Here is a 20403-nt window from a genome sequence, read left to right as displayed (position 1 = left end):
TTATTACTCTGTATGATACTCGGGCGACATATTCACACACACACACACACACACACACACACACACACACACACACACACAGTCTGTCTCGGAAAATATTGATAAGCAAAACAAACATTCAAATTTCCATGTCCACTACCAGGATGATCTCTGTTAACGCTTGTGGTTTGTGAAGGTAGGCAAGACTGCCACTTTGTCCTACTTCCATAAACCTTGCATATCAGAATCAGGTGGGAAAAAAAACATGTTGCACGGTCAGAAAAATTATACAAAGCTTGAGTAAAGACAACATGGGTTCTGATATTATTCCAGTGTACTGCTGAGCTCCACTTTCTATTGAGCAAGTTTTCAACTCTGAGAGGCTGTTAACTTGTAGATATTTTGTCTAAGTGGTTTACGTTCAGTGGACAGATAACATCAATGTTTACAACGTATTACTTAAAATACTTACTAGTTTTGTATTTAACCTATCAATTTTATCCTAACATTTATTAATTTTCCGTATGTATGAAATTTAATATACATATATTTTGTTTATATTATTGTGTATATGATATACACATATCTCCTTCAATCATTTTCATATTCCTTAAATGTGTTGAAAAATATCACATAATTATTTCTAATTTACAAGTCATAATTTTACTTTTCCAAAAATTAGCATCCTTAGACAAAACAGAAATACTGTTTTCACCATGTTTAAACATAATAAAATATGTTTCCTGCAAGTCTGGAGTTTCCCTCCAAGCCAACTCTATCTCTGACTTCCAATTCTTCTGTCTGATGGTATGGTATAATCTATTTACTTATTATTATGACAAATACACATAAAGTAAAACATAATAATTTAACCATTTTAAAGCGTACAATTCAGTGTGCTGTTAAGCATATTCACAATACTTTGCAATCACCACTATTTCTAGAAAGCAAGTGTTACTCTAAAAGGAAACATCTTTTGAGTGTAACTGTCATGTGAAAACATTACCATTTTTGTACAATCAAAAGACTAATATAAACTTAGTAACCTTGATAATTTTATTTTTCTTTGAAACATTTCATTAAAAAGTTAGTCTTTCAGAAATCTCATTCCTTTCCAACTTTTCAAAAATATTTTTATCTCTGTTTTATCTCTGTTTATCAGTGTTTAACATTTTTAAACACTGATAGCTCAATCTTTTCTTGTAACTGTAGCTGTTCCAATTATGTCCACATATAACTTGAGGCACTAGATATAAACATATTAAAATGAAAAACCCTTAGTTATTTTTATTATCTCCACAATGCTTGCCTATGAAAATCCTTTTCCTATGGTATATTTTATTCCACACTACGGAATGTATAAAGTTTCTTAGGCATATTGAAGTTACATAGAAATCGTGTGTATTTCCACACAAGATTTTAAAATGGGATCCAATTTTTAATGGATTATATCACAATCTTCTGTTTCACTTGACATGAAAGCATCAGTGTCATTTCATGCCAATAAATAGATCATTTTTTTAAAAGCTGCATGATTTCCTTAATACTTTCCTTGGACTAGGATCACAAATTAAATCTTATTCCTGACTCCATTTGTGTGCTATTGTGTTCTTTCACTCTTTAGGTGGCAATGAAGCAACAATGGTACTAGGGTTTGTAAAATGTGCAGACTTGGCTGACAGCTCTCCAAGCTGGACCGATTCCAACTGCATCCCTCACTAACCTTGTCTTACCTATTCCAGGCAGATAGGGTACATCCATGCTATTGGGACAGGTTTTCCAATCACACACTTTTCTTCACACTGCTCACTTCAGAAAATGACCTAATGGTTTGTCTTATCCTACACTTTAAGTGGGTCCCTCTTCGCTGAAGCATTTCTCAAATACCACAGCCCACAGTAATCTCTTCTTAAACTCCAGGAATGGGATTTTCCAATGAGGGTGTTTGTCATACTACTAATTATCTGTATTTGTAAGTGTGCACAATATATCTGTACCTGGATTTCAAACTGAAGGGTCACTTCTGCCAATTTCCATATAGATCTTTATTGAAAACACAGATTTGAATAGAGAACCATATGCTTAAACAACAAATAGCAGGGTAGCTTACATAGGCGACTTAGTTCACTGGAAGCTCAATACCAAAAAAATATTGCAATCTGGACAGCAAGACAAATATCAACAAATATGTTTTCAGCTCTAATATTCATTTGGCATCCACAAAATGATCCAGCTTGAACCAAAGATTGGACAAAATTAACATCAGCATTAAAATATAAGTTACAACATAAATCATACTGCGAAAACCAAAGCACTACTCAGGGCTCTTTGGGAACATAAGGCTGATCAAAGGCAGGTGGTTATTCACATTAGCTTTGTCGTCCCACCTCAGGATCATTTTGATTGTCTATTTGGACTTGTAGTTCCTTAGCTAACTTCTCAAATTCATGGAAAGCAGAAATAAGTGGCTCAAGATTGAAATCATCATCAATTAAAGACATAGTTCCATTTTTTATAATATTACTGATATTCTTAAACATCTTAATAACAATTTGAATATTATCATTTGTTTCTTCTATGTTAAAGAGACCCACAAATATCGATAGAGCTTTGGCACTGAATAGTTTTTTTGCCACGACAGGATTTTCGGACAAATTCAATAACATTTTCAGAACATGAAACTTTGTTCTTGCATTGCCTGTGGTTAATAAAGAGAGAAACCCAGACATATAATTGGCAACCAGTGTGTGATAGTCAGTAGTTGTAGTGAGGTGTCTAAGCATCCTTAATCCAAGCAGCTGCTCAGGGGAACCCACACTATGAGCAAGGGTTTCTTCACACACTTGACATATGAATGTCTCAATCATGTTTAGATTTGGGTAAGGTGGAGCCATGTGAATCATATTTTCCAAAAAACTTGTCCTAACTCGGGAGGAGGGATAATTGAGCAAGGTTTCAATAAGTGAGACAACACCTGAATCCCGAATGAAATCTCGGGTAAATTGAGAAGCACTTCTCATCCCCATTGCAATTTTAGATATTTCATGAATAAAAGGATCTCGGATTTTTTCCATTAATAAAAGCAGTTCTTCAAATTCTCCAGTACCAATTTTAAGCTCACATTGTATGCAACTGCAGGACCAACTCTCAGGTTCTGCACTCTCCCTGTCCTTCAGATGCTCCCGAATTTCCCTGACTGACCTGTAGGATGGATCATAATGAAATGGGAACTCAGGTTCAGGCTGATCAGATTGAAGCAAAGATTCCTGCCCTTCCCCTTCTGGGGTAAATTCCGAATTCCTGGACTTTCCCTCAAACATGTCAGAAAATACAGATGCTGCTTCTTCAGGAATTCTAAAGGAGCTTGGGGATGGAAAGCCAACCCCATGACAAGGACCAGGTTTGAATTCAACAGTGACCTCTTCCCAGGTTTGGGGCCTGGATGATGTTTTAAGTTCCTCCGCAGCTGAATCTCTGAACCTGGAAATAGCCTTGTACACAGGACTGGGATTTAGATCAAAGCAGGCCTCATCCTTATCCCAGAACCAGGACCCAAATATGGCCTCTTCCTCAGACTCTGGCCTGGCCTCTTCTCTGGCCACAGCCCCCATATTGGACTTTTCCTCAGTCCAGAACAAGGATCCACCAATGGCCCCCTCCTCAGACCCTGGTGTTGATTCACAGATGGCCGAAGCCCCAGCCTCCATACTGGCCTCTTTTTCTGCCCAGAACCAGGAACCAATAATGACTTCCTCTTCAAACCTGGGCTCCTGTTTGACCCTACCACTGTTATTAACATCTTTCTGGCCCCTGGGCTTCAAGACAGTATTAGGCTCTTCCTTGTCTTTGGTCCTGAATCTACTATTGGCCTCTTCTCCAGACAAAAACCAGGACTCCTTACAGTACTCATCTTCAGACTCAGACTCAAAAAAGTCCTCTCTCTTTGTCCTAAGCCTGGACTTCATATTTGCCTCATCCCTGACTCTGGGCCTGAACAAGTTATTGGTATTTTCTCCACCCCACAAGCAAAATGGGTTGCCAGACTCCTCCTCAGACCCAGACCAAGAATCAATATAGGGCTCTTGCTTGGATCTGGGCCTGGACCTGGGGTTAGGCTGATGTTTAGCTCTATGCCTGGATCTGGTATTGGCCTCTTCCCTGGGCCATGATCTGATACTGGCCTCTTCTCCAGCCCAGAAAGAGGACATTGTAGAGGTCTCATCTGCTGACCAAAATCCAGACTCATTAGAGGCCTCCTCTCTGGCCTGGGGCCTGGGATAGCACCAAGACACCATATTAGCTTCTTCCCCTGATCCAAACCAGGGCTGGATTCCTGTCTGAACCTGGGAGCCAGGAAACGTTTCAGTGTCCACACTGACCAGTTCCCTATCCACAGATAGGGTCATAGGTTTAGCAACTGACCCAGACTCCGTACCAACGAGTGGCCAGGGTACAGCACTGGACTGGGCTAAGTCCTCTGTTTGCGACACTGCCTCAGCCCCAAACTCAGTCTGGGCCCAAGCTTGGGCTTCATCTTTGGGCCTTGCCCCAGGGATTGCCTTGGCCTCAGTCTTAGGACGTGTTCCCCCTACTGCCCTGGCTTCAGTTTTGGGCCTTGCCCCAGCCATGGCCTGGGACTCAGTTTTGGGCCTTGCCCCAGCTATGGCCTGGGACTCAGTTTTGGGCCTTGCCCCAGCTATGGCCTGGGACTCAGTTTTGGGCCTTGCCCCAGCTATTGCCTGGGACTCAGTTTTGGGCCTTGCCCCAGGCATTACCTGTGCTTGGGTCCTAACCTTGGGTCTGACCACCATTGGCACTTCATTATCTCTTTCAGCCCCACCTCCAACCTCTTCTCCAGCCTTCTTTTCAGGCTTCACCTGGGCAGCAGGTTCAATCTCAGCCCCAGTCATTGTATAAATTACAGAGGAGGCCTAGTTAAGTACCCCTACTCCAGCCTCAGCCTCTACCACAGATCTCTCACAGTTTTGTATCTTCACACTGTGATCTTTCAGTTCAGGTGATATAGTTGCAAACAAGAGTTAGAGTCAATCACCAGTCCAGCAGTCAATTGACCTCCTTCTGAAGCCTAGCCTCAGTCAATATCACAGACAAAGAGTAGAGGTACAACCAAGCTGAGGGACGATGGATGTTCCCAGGTGGGTGCAGACCTGTTGAGGGTAGTGGTCAGCAGCAATTCCAACACCACCAGAGCTGCCACTGGAGGTGGATCTAAGGAAAGAGAATGACATGGGGCTTTGAATCTCTTCTAATTGCATCATTCCATGCAGAGATTCACACAGAGAGACTGGAGCTTGAATGCTTACTGGAACAGCTGGACTAGTAGAAAGTCTTTCTGTCACCCTCATTTCACCCACGTTTTACCCCAGATTCTGTCACATTACTTTGCCTGCTACAAAACAGGTGTGAAATTGGTGAGTGTTGGCAATGGGAGCGACTTAGAAACCCCCAGACTACCCTAATCACTCTCAGGCCAGTGTTGATCTCAACTTCCCCACTCAAATTTGTACCCAACCTCATACCAACCTGCAAGGATATGGTGCAATTTCCCCTTCCTTGCTTTGTTTCAGTGGAATTAAGCTCTACGGCAGAGAGCAGGCAGTCCTACAGAGAAATAAACATACAGAAGAAAATGAAGTCTGAGTGCCTGGTTGATAGACACACTGACCCCTGATGTAAACATCTCTCTGTTTAAGGATCTAATTTGTCTAATTTGTCCCATCTAATGGTTCCTGCTTTCAGGTTGTCTCCTCCCATTCATGGCCCAATCTATGTCTACACCAATATGCCTAATGCCTCCTACAGTAAATGGCTAAGAGATGCTGTGGCAGTGTGCAAATATGGCAGAGGGTAGGAGAGGTGGATCAAAACACCTGCTATTGATCTTACTTTGCTACTATCCCCTGCATTGCTGTCTTTCACACCAACCTCCAGAGATCTGAGCCAGTCTCTTCCTCCTTCCCTTCCTTGCAGAAATTAGCAGCTTTAAAGCAGGCCTATGGACAAACAGATGAAAAGGCATGACAGTCAGGAAACCATGGTAGCAACTGAGTTCTGGGTGGACCCACAAACACCAAGGAGAGGAGTCCACATATTATTTGTCTGTCAACACTTAAAGTCCTCTTGGTAGAATATTCTCTATTACTTAAGCTCTACGTTTCAGGGTTCCAGACAACATCTTCTCTTGACGTCACACTTTTCACATCGCTCCCTTCTCTAATTCTGAGGATTCACCACTAGGTGCACCACATCCCACCGCCTTGCGCAGCATAAATTGGGGGAAGGGTGCCCGCATATTCTAGAAAACAGGTTGTGCAGTGGCACTTGTAATTAATGACTTGTATCACCCTCACCTCCTAGCTTATCTTTTTCTTGCCACCAGTTTTGGGTGGAGGTGAAGGAGGAAGGCAAGGGAAGTGCTTAGAAAGCTAGTACAAAGGGGAATTTTGGAAGGTACTCCTGGATGCCTGACCTGTTCTGGTCTCAGTCAACCCACCCCGATTTGGGTCTCCACTCGATGGCTGCTTGCTCATGCCGCTCCCCCCAGCCCCAGCCCCAGCCCCACACACTTCCAGAAATCCAGGCCATTGTCCTGCTCATCCTTTTTCTCAAGCCTCTCCTCTACTGATGGGCCCTGCGGGACTTACCTTGAAGAGAGACTTTCGAATCAACAGGGCGCCTGTGCGAAGGGACAGCACCCAGAGCCCGGAGGCCAATAGGCCCCTTACCAGAACCAGGGCCCAGAGTAGCCAACGCCAACAGCCCACCCCACCCGCCAGCTGGGCAAAGAACTCGGACCCCAACCCCCACCCACTCTCTCCCCCCGCGGCCTCCCTGGGCGCCCCCCACCCCAGCTCCCGCTCCGCCATTTCTTCCGCAGCAATCTCCCCCAACAGCTCTCTCCCCGCACAGCACCGTCGAGGGAGGGTCGTGGGAGCCTGGAAAGCTGGCTGCGGAGTGGCTGCCGCAGTTCGCCTCCAGTGGATATGAGGGAGCCTCTCCTGCCAGCCCCTGTGCCGTGGGCCGGGCCCCCGCCAGTCACTGCCTCTCCTCGCCAGGGTTCCCACGGCGCTGCGCACCTCTGTCACGGACCGGGTACGACCGGGTCGCCTCCTCTTTGCCAGGCTGCCAGAGGCTGGGGTCCGGACAGGCTGTAAGCCGGGTGACAGTGGGAGTCCCCCCTCCTCCCCACCACACCCCACTTGCCTTCACAGGCTCAAGGTGCAGGTCGTTGGTCTCCCCCTCCTCTCGAAGCTCTTCACTCGGATTCCCACCACCTAGCTTGCGGCCAGAATCTCAAAGAGGCATCCCGCCCCCTAACTCCCTCCCCCCGCCCCCCCGCTGCTGCACCAAACTGGGCAGGGGCAGCGCAGGATGCAGCACGAACCGCTCGCAGCAAGGGTGTCGGGAAGGGGGGCGGAGGGATACGGTACTAACAGGCTAGACGCCCCCTCCCTGGCCCACCGTAGTTCCGACCCAGAGGGGGCGGGGCCAGGAGGAGCGCCAGCCTAAGGGGCGGGCTCACAGCCGACTGCCTCTGCCTACCTCCAAGGCGACCACCCGCTCATTGCTGGCACTTCAATAAGAGGGACCCGGGGACGATTGGCGGTGGGGGTTAGGATCACGAGGTCCGGGAGGGGGTTGGTGGTGGTGGTGGTAATAGGTGGTGATGTATGCAGCAGCGGATGGATATCAACCGCCCCTCGGTGTGTGAGAACCCCCAGCCTGTTCAGTGACTGCCCACCTCCTCCTCCCCGCCCCCCCCATTCCGCCCGCCATCCTTCCTGGAGGCTGATGGGCTGGGGCTGTGAGAACAACAGGATTAGAGGGGAGAAGCTACTTAAGGCCAAACCAACTGGCCCTCCTGGAGTTCTTCATTGCTTCTCGGGGCCATGGAGAGGAGGAAGCGGGAAGGGGCTCTCATGGAGGCCCACCACTGAGACTTTTCTATAAAGAGAGGCAGACCTACACCTCTAACCTGAGAAAACCAACCAGTGCTCTGTGTCCATTTTTTCTGCCACACCACTTCCCACCCTGTCCTTTATACAAACTGGTAATATGCTTTGCCATTTCGCAGTCCCCACAGTTGCCCAAGAAGGAGGACCTTTCCCTTGTCAGGACCTGCACTGGGTCATAGGATCTTTCCTGTCTATTGCCCCATCGTCAGGTGTCAGAGGATAGTCCTGGCTCCTTTTTCACTGTCCTGCCTATCAAGTCTTCTCTTGTGGTCATGTCGAAGCTTTCATGATCTTTGGCAATGTGGAAATGTGGCAGGGATTAGAATCAGCTTGGGCTCAGCCACTTGCCATGCACACCTATCCGGTTTCCCCAACCATTCTTTGGAGAAGGCACCATCATGTACCGACTTCTCCAAGACAGAAGCCTGTTGGTTCTTGAATCCTCTGACTCCTTTACCCCTACATCCTTCCTCCGGCCTTGAGTCCTTCCTTTCTGTGCTCCATGGGGCAAACAGAGCAACCGTGTTTAAGCACAACTGTGGTTGAGCACAGACCTGTTGGTGCCCATTTTAAACCCACTTAATAGCACTTTCACTGTGGTATGCTGAATAAAAGTCCCTCAGTTATATCCACATCCTATTCTCCAGAACCCGTAAATATGTGATGTTACAGGGCAATGAGAATTAAGATTGCTGATTCAATTAAGATTGCTCATCAGCTGAATTTTAAAATAAGAATATGCTGGGTCTTCCTGACCTTTGTAATTGCAAGGGTACTTATGTGGAAGAGATAAAGAGAAGAGTCAGTACCACAGTGAAGTAGCATGAGAAAGACAGGACAAGCTTTTGCTGGCTTTGAAGATGAAATAAAGCCATGGCCCAAGGAATGCAGGCAGCTCCCTGAAGCTGGAATAGGCAAAGAAACAGATTCTCCCCAGGGTTCCTCAGAAAAATGAAGCCCTGCCATTATCTTCATTCTAGAACAATGAGATCCTTTTTGTATTCCCAACATCCAGGACTGTAAGATTATTTATACATTTGTGTTATTTTAAGCTATTAAGATAATGGTAATGTGTTATAGCAGCAGTACGAACCGAATTTACTTACCATCATGGTAGTCCATTCTCCTTGACCTTTATTTGGGCCTCAACCCCTAGACCACTTTGGAGGCTCATTTCTTACTACTATAACCATCCTCTCTCGCAATATCCTGTCTCTGTTTTCTATATAAGATTTATGCAACAGCCTTTGAGGTTCATCTTGGAGCAAGTCCCCATTTGCTGAAAATCACTTACATTTGTGAGGATGAAAAGGGATCCATATTATTACTACTTTTCATATATTTTTATTTCAGCTGTTTTTTAGGTATGTATTATAGCTGAAATACTTAGGTGTCAAGAAAAAAAATCTGGAGATGATTATATACAGTATCTGGACCAACAACAGATGTCAATTATCAGAGGAGGACCACTTTAAAAAATGCTTATTTTTGAGAGAGAAAGAGATAGAAGAGGGGAAGTGCAGAGAGAGAGGGATATGAAGGATCTGAAGCAGACTCTGTGCTGATAGCAGAGAGTGTGATGCTGGGCCTGAATTCATGAACCATGAGATCATGACCTGAGCTGAAGTTGGATGCTTAACTGACTAAGCCACCTAGGTCCCCCAGAGGAGGGCCACTTTTACTGTGATGTTTAAATGGCTTTAAGCTGAATTGTGGATCATTTTCCTTATTCCACAGCATACTATCTTGGGTGAATGCCAGGCTCGAAGATGAGCTCTGCTGGGATCTGTGGGTGTGTGTGAATCTCCTTGCTTTCCTGAACTATTCTTTCACTTTCTTAAAGTCTCTGGTGCCTTTCGTTCATTCAAGAAATACATATGAATACCTTTTTTATCCTAGAGACTGGAGATACAGTAGAAACAAAAGTGAAAGAAATCTGTGTTTTGTGGAAGCCACATTTACTTGTAGTGTCTATCTTACGCAGTTTCTTACTTAAGAGTTTACAGATATATTCAAAATCATACAAGCACAAGCTTCTGTGATAATTATGGATGTGGTGGAATCTTGATTCCAAGATTTCTGTGACAGAGGGATGGATCTACCAACAGCTGACAGATTTTGCTGTAAGACTTTTAAATGCCTGTTGAAAAATTTATTGTGAATTCCTTTGGAGAATAGCCACTATTACTCATTAAGACTTACTGAACTGAGAATGGCCTTATTTTAAGTTTGTTATGCATATTAACTTACAACAATAGTGGACAATATGGACTATTATCAAAATATACTATTACTACCTTCACATAACAGGTGAGAAAACCAGCTCAGATAGGTTAAATTTCATCTTTAATGTCAAAAAAACAAGAAAGAAAGATTAAAATATTAAAGGATACTGACCTATGTCTAATTGGTAAACAATATTTAGTTCACCCTATGAATTCCCATCTAACAGATTGCAACAGCCATGGTTCTACTACCAAGTGACTGCACTAGCACTTGTGTTTACCCAACTTGCCCCCAAAATCTAAATTTCAGAATCAAATAAGCACCAATTGTTAAGTCTGAGATATAGAAGCAGCTGTGCTGATTCATCATAACTACAGCTCTGTCCCCAGCCACATGCCCCACTTCCCACAAACATGCAGGTAAACTTTCACATGTTCACCAGGCCTGGTCTATTCCTTGTCCATCTCAATCACCATGGACAAAGACTATTTTTTTGGGGGGGGGCCCATTCAGCTTAATGTGGCTCTTTTTGTTGTTTTAATTTGCAATTTTATAATGACATAAAATGTTGAGCATTTTTTCATATGCTAATTTTCCATTTTTATATGGTCAGTTGTCTGTTCAGAACATTGCCCATTTAAAAAAAATTAATGTTTATTTATTATTGAGAGACAGAGACAGAACATAAGCAAGGAAGGGGCAGAGAGAGGGGGAGACACAGAATCTGAAGCAGGCTCCAGGCTGCAAGCTGTCAGCACAGAGTCCGACATGGTCATTGACCATTTTTAATGGGGTTGATAGTTTTCTTCTTGTAATTTTAAGAGTTCTTTGTATATTTTGGATACCAGGCTTCTATCAGATATCTGTCTTGTAAACCTTTTCCTTTCAATCTTTGGCTTGTCTTTTCATTCTATAAACAGAGCATTTTGCAGAGAAGACTTATTTTTAACGAAAGTCCAAATTAACGATATATTCCATCATGGATCAAATTTTTTGTGTTGTATCCAAACATGGTCATCTAGATAATATTTTATTTCAGTTTCTAGAGTTTTAGAGTTTTGCATTTTACATTTAGCTCTGTGATTCATTTTGAGTTAATATTTTTGAAAGATGTAAGATTTGTGTCTAGATTCTTTTTTTTTTTTGCTTGTAGATGCCAGTTGTTTCAGTGCCATTTGTAGATAGTATACTTTCTCCAATGAGTTACCATTACTACTTTGTCAAAAACAAGTTGACTATATTTGTGTGGATCTATTTCTGGCTTCTTTCTTCTGTTGCACTGATCTACTTGTCTTTTGGCAGTACCACATTGTACGGATTACTGTAGCTTTATGGAGAGTACTGAAATTATGTAATGTCTGTCTTCTCCTTTGTTCTCCTTCAATATTTTGTTTGTTTCTTGGTCATTTGCCTTTCCATATAAACTTTAAAATCAGGGGCACCTGGGTGGCTCAGTAGGTTAAACGTCTGACTTCAGCTCAGGTCATGATCTCACGGTTTGTGGGTTCGAGCCCTGCATCAGGCTCCATGCTGACAGCCAGCTCAGAGCCTGGAGCCTGCTTCGGATTCTGTGTCTCCCTCTCTCTCTGACCCCCCCCCCCCCGCTCATGCTGTCTCTTTCCCTCAGAAATAAATAAAACATTAAAAAAAATTAGAATCAGATACTATCACTTTGGAGGGTGAGGCAAGATGGTGTAGTAGTGAGCTCCGTGCATTTCGCTGTCTCCCATCTCTCAAACAAAAAAGGCTTGAAGCCATAGGACACTGAACTACAGTAGTTTGGGAGGAAAAGAGACAAGTACACTGGGAAGGCAACCTCATAGGTGCGTGAGTGCGAACTGGGGAAGATAAAAAACGAGCCGGAATCCAGAGATAAGGAGGGAGGGGAGGGAACCCCCTTCGCAGGGAGCCGTGGTGAGTCTAGGGGAAAAAAAAAGAGTGGCTGAAACTGCTCATAGAACTGTCCCTGGAGCAGAGGAAAACCTCTGCTTAGGAAGGAGAGTGATCCTAGTTCTAGCTGTGGTGCTGACTTTGGGCTGGGTGACCCGGTCCCAGGCAGCACCAGGAGAAACTGCTTGGCTACTCTCCCAGCTCGATCCCCAACAGGGAAGTGGCCTGGCCTGAGATTGCGCCGCTGCTCTTCTGGCTTGATCCCTGGCAGTTAAGCAGCCCAAACTGCGGGATTGTGTTTCAGTGGTATCAATGAAGCACACGGACTGGGACCTGGAAACAAGGCAGGGCTTGGGACATAGAACATGGCCCACCTTGGCTACACTTGTGGCACAGGGAGATAAGACCAAAAGAAGTGATTTGCAGCGCTTGGTTCCAGAGGAGACTGGGGCACCACCATTTTTCTCCCCACAAAAACCAAGATGGGACCTCAGGGAGCAGCCTGTGGGACCACAGTGGAGGCTAAGAACTGCCTACACCAAAACACGCCCATCTCCACTAGAGAGTTGCTTGCTTTTTTTTTTTTAAACCAGAGCCTGGGGCAAGACGAACATGGATGCACTGCTGTGATTAATTCTAGATCAATTCTTCCTATTCAGATATATTTTCCCTTGTCACATTCGTATCCCTCCCCTTTGCTGGACTGGGCACTCTGGTCACTGGTTTGCTTAAACAATCACATTTAGTCCATTCTCTAGATGTATATGCTACACCTCCACTGCTACCGTTCTATCTCTCACTCTCTGGAGTAATCAGACGATATAGTTTCTCTGAGTCACATTATGTTTGTTTCTTTCTCCTTGCCTCCTACCATATTCTCCTCTTTCTCTCTCTGACTTAAGAATCTTAGTCTATCTGCCTGGTCATTTCTCTTCAATTTCGCTTTCTCCCCACCCTGTCATTCCTCTTCTTGTATATGCTCTGCCATCAGCACTGCCTACACCCCAGCTCTTTATTTGTAGCTGGGAATTCTCATTTAATGCTTTTAAACTGTCCTTTGTCTTTTGGCTTTTTTCCCCTCTTTTCCTTTCTCTTCTTTCTTTCCTCTCTTTTCCTTATTTTCTTTTTCTTTTTCCCCTTCGGTTTGCTTGTTTGTTGGATTTGTCTGTGTGTTTGTGTCCTTTGTTCCCTGTGTGTTTGTCCGTCTGTTTTCTTTTCCAGGGCTACCACAAAAAACAAGTCAAAGCACACATGGTGGAGAGTCCCAAATACCACTATGAGTAGGGAAATAAAATAACCAAAGTCTCAACAAGAGAGACAAAAAGACAACATTAAAAGAACACTTCCTGAATGGACAGACCCTGGACAGTCAATGAAACTTCTTTAATATAGCAGTACTTACAGGTGCAGAGTGCATAACAAGCTTTTAAAACTAACAAGAGACAGAAAGCTAGCAAAAATGACGAAATGGAAGAACTATCCTATAAAGGAATTCCAGGAAAAAGTGACAACTAAAGAATTGCTCAAAACAGATATAAGCAACATAACTTAACAAGAATTTAGAACAATAGTCACAAAATTAATAGCTGGGCTTGAAAAAGGCATGGAAGACATCAGGGAAACTATTGCTACAAAGACTATGGAGCTAAAATTAGTTGTGATGAATTAAAACTATGATGCTATAAATGAGGTGCATAATAAAATGGAGGCATTCAATGCACAGATTGAAGAGGCAGAGAGGAGAATAGGTGAATTAGAAGATACAATTATACAAAAAGCAGAAGCCAAGAAAAAGAGATAAACTGATCCAGGAGCACGAAAGGAGAGTTCGAGAACTGAGTGACACAATCAAACGGAACAATATCCGTATCATAGGAATTCTAGAAGAGGAAGGGAGAGGGAAAGGCTCTGAAGGAGTCCTTGAACAAATTATAGCTGAGAATGTTCCCAATCTGGGGAAGGAAATGTTGAAATCCAAGAGACACAGAAAACTTGCCTCAGACGTTAACTTGAATTATTCTTCTGTAAGACATATCATAGTGAAATTGGCAAAATATAGGGACAAAGAAAGAATTCTGAAAGCAGCTAGGGATAAAGTGGCCCGAACACACAAAGGGAGACCTATCAGAGTAGTTACAAACCTATCTATTGAAACTTGACAGGCCATAAAGGAATGGGAGGAAATTTTAATTCAATGTGATGAATAGAAAAAAATATGCAGCCAAGAATCCTCTATCCAGCAAGCCTGTCATTCAGAATAGAAGGAGAGATAAATGTCGTCCCAAATAAACAAAAATTGAAAGAATTCATCACCATTAAACAAGCCCTACAAGAATTCCTAAGGGTGATGCTATGAGGAAATGTTTCAAAGAACGCAAGATACCAGAGACAACATGAAAAGCATGAATGGCACAAACAACACAATGACTCTAAACCCATATTTTTCAATAATAACACTGAATGTAAATGGGTTGAATGCTCCAATCAAAAGATATAGAATAGCAGAATGGATAAAAACACAAACTCCATTTATTTGCTGTCTACAAGAGACTCATTTTAAACCTGAGTACACCTTCAGATTGAAAGTAAGGGGATGGAGAAATATCTATCATGCTACTGGAAGTCAAAAGAAAGCTGGAGTAGCCATACTTATATCAGACAAACTGGACTTTAAAGTAAAGGCAGTAACACGGGATGAAGAAAGACATTATTTAATAACAACAGGGTCTATCCATTAGGAAGAGCTAACGATTATAAATACCTATGCACCGAAGATGGGAGCACACAAATACATAAAACAATTAATCACATACAGAAATAATCTTATGGATAAGGATGTGCTAATAGCAGGACGTTAATACTCCACTTACAGCAACAGATAGACCAACTAGACAGAAAATCAATAAAGAAAAAATGGACTTGAATGACAGATCGGACCAGATGGATTTGCCAGATATATTTAAAACTCTACATCCCGAGGCTATGGAGTTGACTTTCTTCAGAAATGTGCATGGCACATTCTCCAAGATAGATAACATACTGGGTCATAAAGGAGCCTTCAAAAAATATAAAAGAACTGAAATCAGGGCACCAGGGTGGCTCAGACAGTTAAGTGTCCAACTTCAGCACAGGTCATGATCTCACAGTTCGTGGGTTCAAGCCCAGTGTCGGGTTCTGTGCTGACAGCTAGTTCATAGCCTGGAACCTGCTTAGGATTCTGTGCCTCCCTCTCTTTCTGACCCTCACCTGCTCATGTTGCCTATCTCCCTCTCTCAGAAATAAATAAAACATAAAAATTAAATAAAAGGGGGCACCTGGGTGGCTTAGTCGGTTAAGTGTCCGACTTTTGCTTACGTCATGATCTCGCGGTTCGTGGGTTCAAGCCCAGTGTCGGGTTCTGTGCTGACAGCTAGTTCATAGCCTGGAACCTTCTTAGGATTCTGTGCCTCCCTCTCTCTCTGACCCTCACCTGCTCATGTTGCCTATCTCCCTCTCTCAGAAATAAATAAAACATAAAAATTAAATAAAAGGGGGCACCTGGGTGGCTTAGTCGGTTAAGTGTCCGACTTTTGCTTACGTCATGATCTCGCGGTTCGTGGGTTCAAGCCCCGCATCGGGCTCTGTGCTGACTGCCAGCTCAGAGCCTGGAGCCTGTTTCGGTCTGTGACTCCCTCTCTCTCTGACCCTCCCCTGCTCACTCTCTCTCTCTCTCTCTCTCTCCTAGAAATAAGTTTAAAAAAAAACATTAAAAAAAAGAATTGACATCATACCATGCACATTTGCAGATCACAATGCTATGAAACTTGAAATCAACCAAAGAAAAAATTCTGAAAAACCTCCAAAAACATGGAGGGTAAAGAACGAAAAGGCCAATCAGACAATTAGAGAAAAAAATACATGGCAACAAATGAAAAGGAAAATACAACAATCCAAACTCTATGGGATGTGGCAAAGGCAGTCCTGAGAGGAAAACACATTGCATTCCAGGCCTATTTCTAGAAATTAGAAAAAGTGCAAATACAAAATCCAACAGCACACCTAAGAGAATTAGGAGAGCAACAAGAGCACCCCAAACCCAGTAAAGAAGAGAAATAATAAAGATCAGGGCCAAAATAAACAATATAGAATACAACCCTCCCCACCAAAACAACAACAACAACAACAACAACAAAAACAGCTCAACAGATCAATGAAACCAAGAGTTGGTTTTTTGAAAAAATAAACAAAATCGATAAACCTCTAGCCAGGCTTCTCATAAAGAAAAGAGAGAGCCTCGAAATAGACAACATCACGAATGAAAATGGATCTATTACAACCAAACCCTCAGAAATACAAGCAATCATCTGGGAAATCTATGAAAAATTATATGCCAACAAACTGGACAACCTAGAAGAAGTGGACAAATGCCTAAACACACACTCACTACCAAAATTCTCATGGGAAGAAACAGAAAATCTGAACAGACCCATAACAAGTGAAGGAATTGAATCAGTGATCAAAAATCTCCCAACAAATAAGAGCCCTGAGGCAGATGGCTTCCCTAGGGAATTCTACCAGACTTTTCAATCAGAGTTAATAACAATTCTTCTCAAGCTAGTCCAAAAAATAGAAATGGAAGGAAAACTTCCAGACTCACTCTACGAAGCCAGCATCACTTTGATTCCCAAGCCAGACAGAGACACAGCAAACAAAGAGAACTACAGGCCAATATCCTTGATGAATACGGATGCAAAAATCCTCAACAAGATACTTGCAAATCGAAATCAACAGCACATAAAAAGAATTATCAACCATGATCAAGTGGGATTCATTTCTGGGTTACAGGGCTGGTTCAAAATTCGCAATTCAATCAATGTGATACATCACATTAACAAAAGAAAAGATAAAAACCCTATGATCCTGTCGATAGATGCAGAAAAAGCATTAGACAAAATACATCATCCCTTCTTAATAAAGATCCTCGAGAAAGTCGGGATAGAAGGAACTTTCTTAAGCATCATAAAGGGCATTTATGAGAAGCCCTCAGCTAACATCGTCCATAATGTGGAAAAACTAAAAGCTTTCCCCCTGAGATCAGGAACACGAAAAAGATGTCCACTCTCACTACTGTTGTTTAACATAGTGCTGGAAGTCCCAGCAGCAGCAATCAGACAACAAAAGGAAATCAAAGGCATGAGAATTGGCAAAGAAGAAGTCAGACTCTCCCTTTTCACAGACGACATGATACTCTACATAGAAAACCTGACATACTGCACCAGAAGCCTACTAAAACTGATCCATGGATTCAGCAAACTTGCAGGGTACAAAATCAACATACAGAAATTGGTTGCATTTTCATACACCAACAATGAAGCAACAGAAAGAGAAATCAAGAAACTGACCCATTCACAATTGCACCAAAAAACATAAAATACCTAGGAATAAATATAACCAAAGATATAAGAGATCTGTATGATGAACACTATAGAAAATTTATGAAAGAAATTGAAGAAGGCACAAAGAAATGGAGAACATGCCATGCTCATGGATCAGAAGTATAAATATTGTTAAAATGTCATTACTACCCAAAGCAATCTACACATTCAGTGCAATCCCAATCACAATTGCACCAGCATTCTTCTCAAAACTAGAACCAACTCTCCTAAAATTTGTGTGGAACAACAAACGACCCCAAATAGCCTAAGTAATACTGAAGAAGAAAACCAAAACAGGAGACATCACAATACCAGACTTTAGCCTCTACTACAAAGCTGTCTTCATCAAGACAGTGTGGTATTGGCACAGAAACAGACCCATAGACCAATGGAATAGAATAGAAAACTCAGAATTGAACCAACAAATATACAGCCAACTAATCTTTGACAAAGCAGGAAAGAGTATCCAATGGAAAAAAGACAGCCTCTTTAACAGATGTTGCTGGGAGAACTGAACAGCAACGTGCAGAAGAATGAAACTAGACCACTTTCTGACACCATACACAAAAATAAACTCAAAATGGATAAAGGATCTGAGTGTGAGACAGGAAACCATCAAAACTCTAGAGGAGAATGCAGGAAATAACCTCCTTGACCTCAACCGCAGCAATTTCTTACTTGACACATCTCCAAAGGCAATGGAATCAAGAGCAAAAATGAACTATTGGGACCTTATCAAGATAAAAAGCTTCTGCACAGCAAGGGTAGCAATCAATAAAACTAATAGGCAACCGATGGAATGGGAAAAGCTAGTTGCAAATGACATATCAGATAATGACTAGTATCCAAAATCTATAAAGTACTCACCAAACTCCACACCCAAAAAACAAATAATCCAGCGATGAAATGGATGGAAGACATAAACAGACACTTCTGCAAGAGGACATCCAGATGGCCAACAGACACATGAAACGATGCTCAGCGTCCCTCATCTTCAGGGAAATGCAGATCACAACCACGCTGGGATACCACCTCAAGCGGGTCAGAGTGGCTAAAATGAACAAATCAGGACACTATAGATGCTGGTAAGGAGGTGGAGAAACAGGCACCCTCCTACACTGTTGGTGGGAATGTAAACTGGTTCAACCCTTCTGGAAAACAGTGTGGAAGTTCCTCAAAAAATTAACAATAGAACTCCCCTACGACCCTGTAATAGCACTGCTAGGAATTTATCCAAGGGATACAGGAGTCCTCATACATAGGGGGCACATGTACTCCAATGTTCATAGCAGCACTGTCAACAATAGTCAAAACATGAAAAGAGCCTAAGTGTCCATCCACTGACGAATGGATCAAGAAGATGTGGTTTATCTATACAATGGAATATTACATGGCAATGAGAAAGAATGAAATCTGGCCATGTTTAGTAACATGGATGGAACTCGATATTATGCTGAGCGACATAAATCAGGTAGAGAAAGACAGATACCATATGCTTTCACTTATAGGGGGATTAGGAGAAACTTAACAGAGGAACATGGGAGAGGAGAAGGGAAAAAATAGTTGGGGAGAGAGAGGGAGGCGATCCATGAGAGTCTCTTGAATACTAAGAACAAACTGAGAGCTGATGGTGGTGGGGGAGAGGGGAAGTGGGGTTATGGGCATGGAGGAGGGTACTTGTTGGGATGAGCACTGGGTGTTTTATGGAATCCAACTTGACAATTTACTATGAAGGGAAAAAAATCCATAAAAAAAAAAAAAAAAACCTTTAGGATCAGTATGCTGATATCCGCAAGTTGACTGGTAGGGATTTTGATTGAGATTGTATTAAATCTATAGATTATATTGGGAAGAACTGATATTTTGAAAATATTGAGCCTTTCTATTCATGTTTATGGAATATTTACCCATTTATTTAGATCTTCTCTGATTTCTTTCATCAGTATTTTGTATTTTCCCCATATAGATTTTGTACATATATTTTTCATATTTGTATGGAAATATTTCATTTTTGGTGTTAATATAAATGGTCTTATCTTTTTTATTTCAAATTCCATTTTTCATTGCTGGTGTATAAGAAAAAAAATGAGTTTTGTAAATTAACCTTGTATCTTGCAACATTCCTTTTATTACTCACTAGTTCCAGGGCTTTTTTCTTGAGTATTTGAGATTTTCTATAGAGGCAATCATGTCATCTGTGAATAAGTACAGCTTTAATGCTTCCTTTTGCATGTATATACCTTTATTTCCTTTTTTTTCTTCTCTCATTGCATTAGCTAGGACTTCCAGTGTGATATTAAACAAGAGTGGTGAGTAGGGATATCCTTTCCTTGTTCCTGTTCTTAGAAGAAAGCATCTCACCCTTATGTTAGCTGTAAATTTCTTGTTGATACTCCTTATTAAGTTTCAAGAATTTTGCTCTATTCCTAGTTTTCTGAGTTTTTATCATAAACGGGTATTGAACTTTGCCAAATGCTTTATTCTGTTCTACTGATGTGATCATATCATTTATCTTCTTTAGCCTTTGATATAATTAAGTTAATTGATTTTCAAATGTTGAATTACTCTTGCATACTTGGAATAAATTCTACTACCTGTGGTGTATATTCGTTTTATACATTGTTTGGTTTTACCGGTCAATATTTTGTAAGGATTTTCACAATTATCTGCAAGAAGTATATTGGTCTGTAGTTTTCCCTTTTTGTAATGTATTTGTCTAGTTTTGGTAATGCTGGTCTCAGAATTGGGTGGGGGGGCGGATTATTCCCTCAGCTTCTATTTTCTTTGAGAGATTAGATAAAATTGTTATAATTACTTCCTTAAATATTTGGTAGAATTCACCAGTAAACCTGGGCCTGGTGCTTTCTCTCTTGGAAGCTTGTTAAGCATTGATTCGACTTCTTTGATAGTTATAGGTT

The 20403-nt window shown here is 42.1% G+C and overlaps 1 protein-coding gene across 2 annotated transcripts in view; it reads right to left on the bottom strand.

Moving 5' to 3' along the window:
* Nucleotides 1-2005: 2005 nt before the first annotated feature.
* LOC120226068 (G-protein coupled receptor-associated sorting protein 2) overlaps nucleotides 2006-20403 on the bottom strand; it is a 126063-nt gene continuing 107665 nt past the window's right edge. For both annotated transcript variants that reach the window (XM_039224261.1, XM_039224260.1), the window contains exons 4-6: nucleotides 5926-5993; nucleotides 5524-5601; nucleotides 2006-5208 (exon numbers count right to left, since the gene is read on the bottom strand). In XM_039224261.1, coding sequence (XP_039080192.1) covers nucleotides 2349-4889 — 2541 coding nt within the window. In that variant the 5' untranslated portion in view covers nucleotides 4890-5208; nucleotides 5524-5601; nucleotides 5926-5993 and the 3' untranslated portion in view covers nucleotides 2006-2348. The remainder of the gene's footprint in view (nucleotides 5209-5523; nucleotides 5602-5925; nucleotides 5994-20403) is intronic.

The sequence above is a fragment of the Hyaena hyaena genome, unplaced genomic scaffold, assembly GCF_003009895.1.
Source record: "Hyaena hyaena isolate Hyena2069 unplaced genomic scaffold, ASM300989v1 scaffold_1578, whole genome shotgun sequence".
Taxonomy (NCBI): Eukaryota; Metazoa; Chordata; class Mammalia; order Carnivora; family Hyaenidae; genus Hyaena; species Hyaena hyaena.
This window is presented reverse-complemented; position numbering and strand designations above follow the sequence as displayed.